At 44.1% G+C, this 3,630-nt stretch overlaps 1 protein-coding gene across 1 annotated transcript; it reads left to right on the forward strand.

Annotated features, from left to right (window-relative positions):
- Window positions 1–307: 307 nt before the first annotated feature.
- On the forward strand, window positions 308–2,936 carry LOC103560057 (glutamate dehydrogenase 1, mitochondrial-like). Its single transcript, XM_008533946.2, is given in 2 exon segments — window positions 308–656; window positions 659–2,936. Coding segments are annotated over 2 exon segments (1,170 nt in total). The 5' UTR covers window positions 308–493; the 3' UTR covers window positions 1,666–2,936.
- The last annotated feature ends 694 nt before the right edge of the window (window positions 2,937–3,630 follow it).

Raw genomic sequence — 3,630 nt, forward strand, 5'->3', positions numbered from 1 at the left:
TTCACTTGTATAGCGGTTACCTCAAACTCAATGTATTCTTTATAGTATTCCCAAAAGTATATATGTGCTCTGATCTCTTTGAAATTTTAGTTAAAAATATATTTAGGTACCTTCTGGACAATACTATTTAGATATTTAATAGTCAATTCAAACTTATCACATATTCTTTATCTCTGTTGTAACATTATTGGTCACTTACTCATCTAAACTAGAAAAATCAGAGTTATCCATGATTATCCCCTTTCCTCCAAACCCTGCATCAATCCTTCTCAGATTTTTCTACTAAAAAATCCCTAAATAGGGCATCCTGCGGATCATCAAGCCTTGCAACCATGTGCTGAGCCTGTCCTTCCCCATCCGGCGCGATGATGGCTCCTAGGAAGTCATCGAGGGCTACCGGGCCCAGCATAGCCAGCACCGCACGCCCTGCAAGGGAGGTATCCGTTACAGCACTGATGTGAGTGTAGACGAAGTGAAGGCTTTGGCTTCTCTGATGACTTATAAGTGTGCAGTGGTTGATGTGCCATTTGGGGGTGCCAAAGCTGGTGTTAAGATCAATCCCAAAAACTATACCGATAATGAATTGGAAAAGATCACGAGGAGGTTTACCATGGAGCTGGCAAAGAAGGGCTTTATTGGTCCTGGCATTGATGTGCCTGCCCAGACATGAGCACGGGCGAGCGGGAGATGTCCTGGATTGCTGACACCTATGCTAGCACCATAGGGCACTATGATATTAATGCCCACGCCTGTGTCACTGGGAAGCCCATCAGTCAGGGTGGAATCTATGGGCGGATCTCTGCCACTGGCCGGGGTCTTTTCCATGGGATCGAGAACTTCATCAATGAAGCTTCTTACATGAGCATTCTAGGAATGACGCCAGGGTTTGGAGATAAGACGTTTGTCGTTCAGGGGTTTGGTAACGTGGGCCTGCACTCTATGAGATACTTACATCGTTTCGGTGCTAAATGTATTGCTGTTGGTGAATCCGATGGGAGCATATGGAATCCAGATGGTATTGACCCAAAAGAACTGGAAGACTTCAAATTGCAACATGGATCCATCCTGGGCTTCCCCAAGGCAAAGCCCTATGAAGGGAGCATCTTGGAGGCCGACTGTGACATCCTGATTCCTGCTGCCAGGGAGAAGCAGCTGACCAAGTCCAATGCACCGAGAGTCAAAGCCAAGATCATTGCTGAAGGTGCCAATGGACCGACAACTCCGGAAGCCGATAAGATTTCCCTGGAGAGAAACATTATGGTTATTCCCGATCTCTACCTGAACACCGGAGGGGTGGTGTCCTACTTTGAGTGGCTGAAGAATCTCAATCACGTCAGCTACGGCCGCCTGACCATCAAATACGAAAGGGATTCCAACTACCACTTGCTGATGTCTGTTCAAGAGAGTTTGGAAGGAAAATTTGGAAAGCACGATGGGACGATCCCCATTGTGCCCACGGCAGAGTTCCAAGACAGGATATCGGGTGCATCTGAGAAGGACATCGTGCACTCCTGCTTAGCTTACACCATGGAGCGCTCTGCCCAGCAAATCATGTGTCCGGCCATGAAGTACAACCTGAGGTTGGACCTGAGGACGGCCGCCTACGTCAACGCCATCGAGAAAGTCTTCAAGGTGTACAATGAAGCTGGTGTGACCTTCACATAGACGGATTGTAGCTGACCTCCGCACCACCCTCTCCACCTCTTCATTTGCAGACCTATCGCGAGTTTACATGTAACCACGGAAGTCTATCTCCTCATGACTTAGTGGATAATGGACACCATCCTTAGAAAGTCAATGCAAATCAGCCCCTTAAGAGGAAAGAAATTAAGGTTAGGGGATCATGTACAAGCTAATGAGTGTGAGAGTAGAAATTACCTGGGCCAGAGAGCCATTTGGGTGTTTGGCCTTTCCGTAGAAAGTCTCTGCCTTCTGGCCTTGCCGCCTTGCTGCGTGGCTGCTTGCCAGCCCCGGCAGGGCTGTGGCCCCAGGGAAGCACCTGTTGTCCAGAAGCCATCAGCTGCTTGCTGCTTCAGCTCTGGACAGGTCTGAGACGTGCCCTGACTTTGACACATTTAAGAAGCAGGTGTCTGGCACCTTCATGAAGGTGGCATGGTCCTCAAGTGAGTTATTGGTATTTTACATCAGCAAAATAACTCAGTTTTACAGGTTACAAACAAAACAGAAGCTCTTTCTCTTTATGCATTTTATTCTTTTAGAATAAAATAAGTACATGCTGCTGTAATAAAATTGCCTTTGATCACTTAACAAGCCTAACCCTGACTCAAGCAGTGAATGCCTATAAACATAATAAATGAGAAAAGCTAGTATTTTTATAACATAAAACAGTATCCTTTATAGCTTATCAGTCGTGTATTGTTGTCCAGCAAAAATAAAAAGCCCGATGGAGAATTAAGTTATCTTCATAGCTGCAAGTGATGGGGGCTATTTTTGTTACGACTGTCGGAATTTACTAGCCACAATTACGACATCTAGTCCAAAGAATGCAGCAACCTCCTTATCATGTTAGTTCATTGTTCTTCTCTTTGGAAGATCTGCTGTGTTGACTAATTAAACAAAAATTCAAGTAGAATGTCCCAGAAAAAAAACCCTTGGGCTCCATGTTTGGAGTCTGGCTGGCAGCTCTGAGCGTTGCCAGTGGCCCCGACTTGGCCTGACTCTGCGTCCGCTTTCAAAGGCCTCGCATTCTGCACACCGCTTCCTTGACAGTGGGCTGAAAACACCCTTGGGGTGAGTGTTTTGTTTGGGAGTTATTTGGCCAGGGCCTTTTCCATAGTAGTGTCCCAATGAAGTACTAGATATTATTTATGTAAGAATGAGCTTTTTTTCTTTTAACAATAATATCCTTTCAGAAATTTCTAACTACTTTGTAACTGTATGACTTAACCTGGTGATAAAAGCAGTTATTAAAAGTCTACCTTTTCCAAAAAAAAAAAAAAAAAAAAATCCCTAAATAGCATAGTAGAACATATCTCCCTGTGTAGCGGCAATTGACCCACCAAAAGTGAAAAATCCTTTTACTTCCTACATCTTGTCTTAGGAAGTCAAGCAAAGTTTGCATTTAATCCAAAATATGCCTGTTATGTTTGAATATCACTTAGCTAGTACTGTATTACAAACAATCACAAAATCTCAGTGGCATACAGCAATAAATATTTATTTAACTCCTATATCTGTGAGTCAGCTGGGCACAGATGAGTGGATCTGCTGATTTCAACTGGCCTCCCTTACACATCTGGAGCAGGTAGGAATTTGCAGATATGATCTGGGCTTGACTTGGGGAGCAGCTCAGCTAGACTCCACATGTTTCTCATCTTCCTCTTGGAACGAGTGAGGAAGCAACAATAACTTGGATCCAAGAAATTAAGTCCCATCGGGTAAGCAGTTTTTAAGCCTTTGCTAGTGTCCTGTCTGCTAGTATTTCTTTGGCCAAAACAAGTCACTGCAAAGTCACTGGTAAAGGTCATGGCTGCAGGTATGGTGAAGAATTGGAGCTATTAATGCAATCCACCATGAATATAAACATCCTTTAAATGACATAGGCAAATTACTCATTTTTCCCTAAGCTAGATATAAAATTGATGCCCCAGAAGATGAGCCATATTTATT

This window comes from Equus przewalskii, chromosome 6 (assembly GCF_037783145.1).
Source record: "Equus przewalskii isolate Varuska chromosome 6, EquPr2, whole genome shotgun sequence".
Lineage (NCBI taxonomy): Eukaryota > Metazoa > Chordata > Mammalia > Perissodactyla > Equidae > Equus > Equus przewalskii.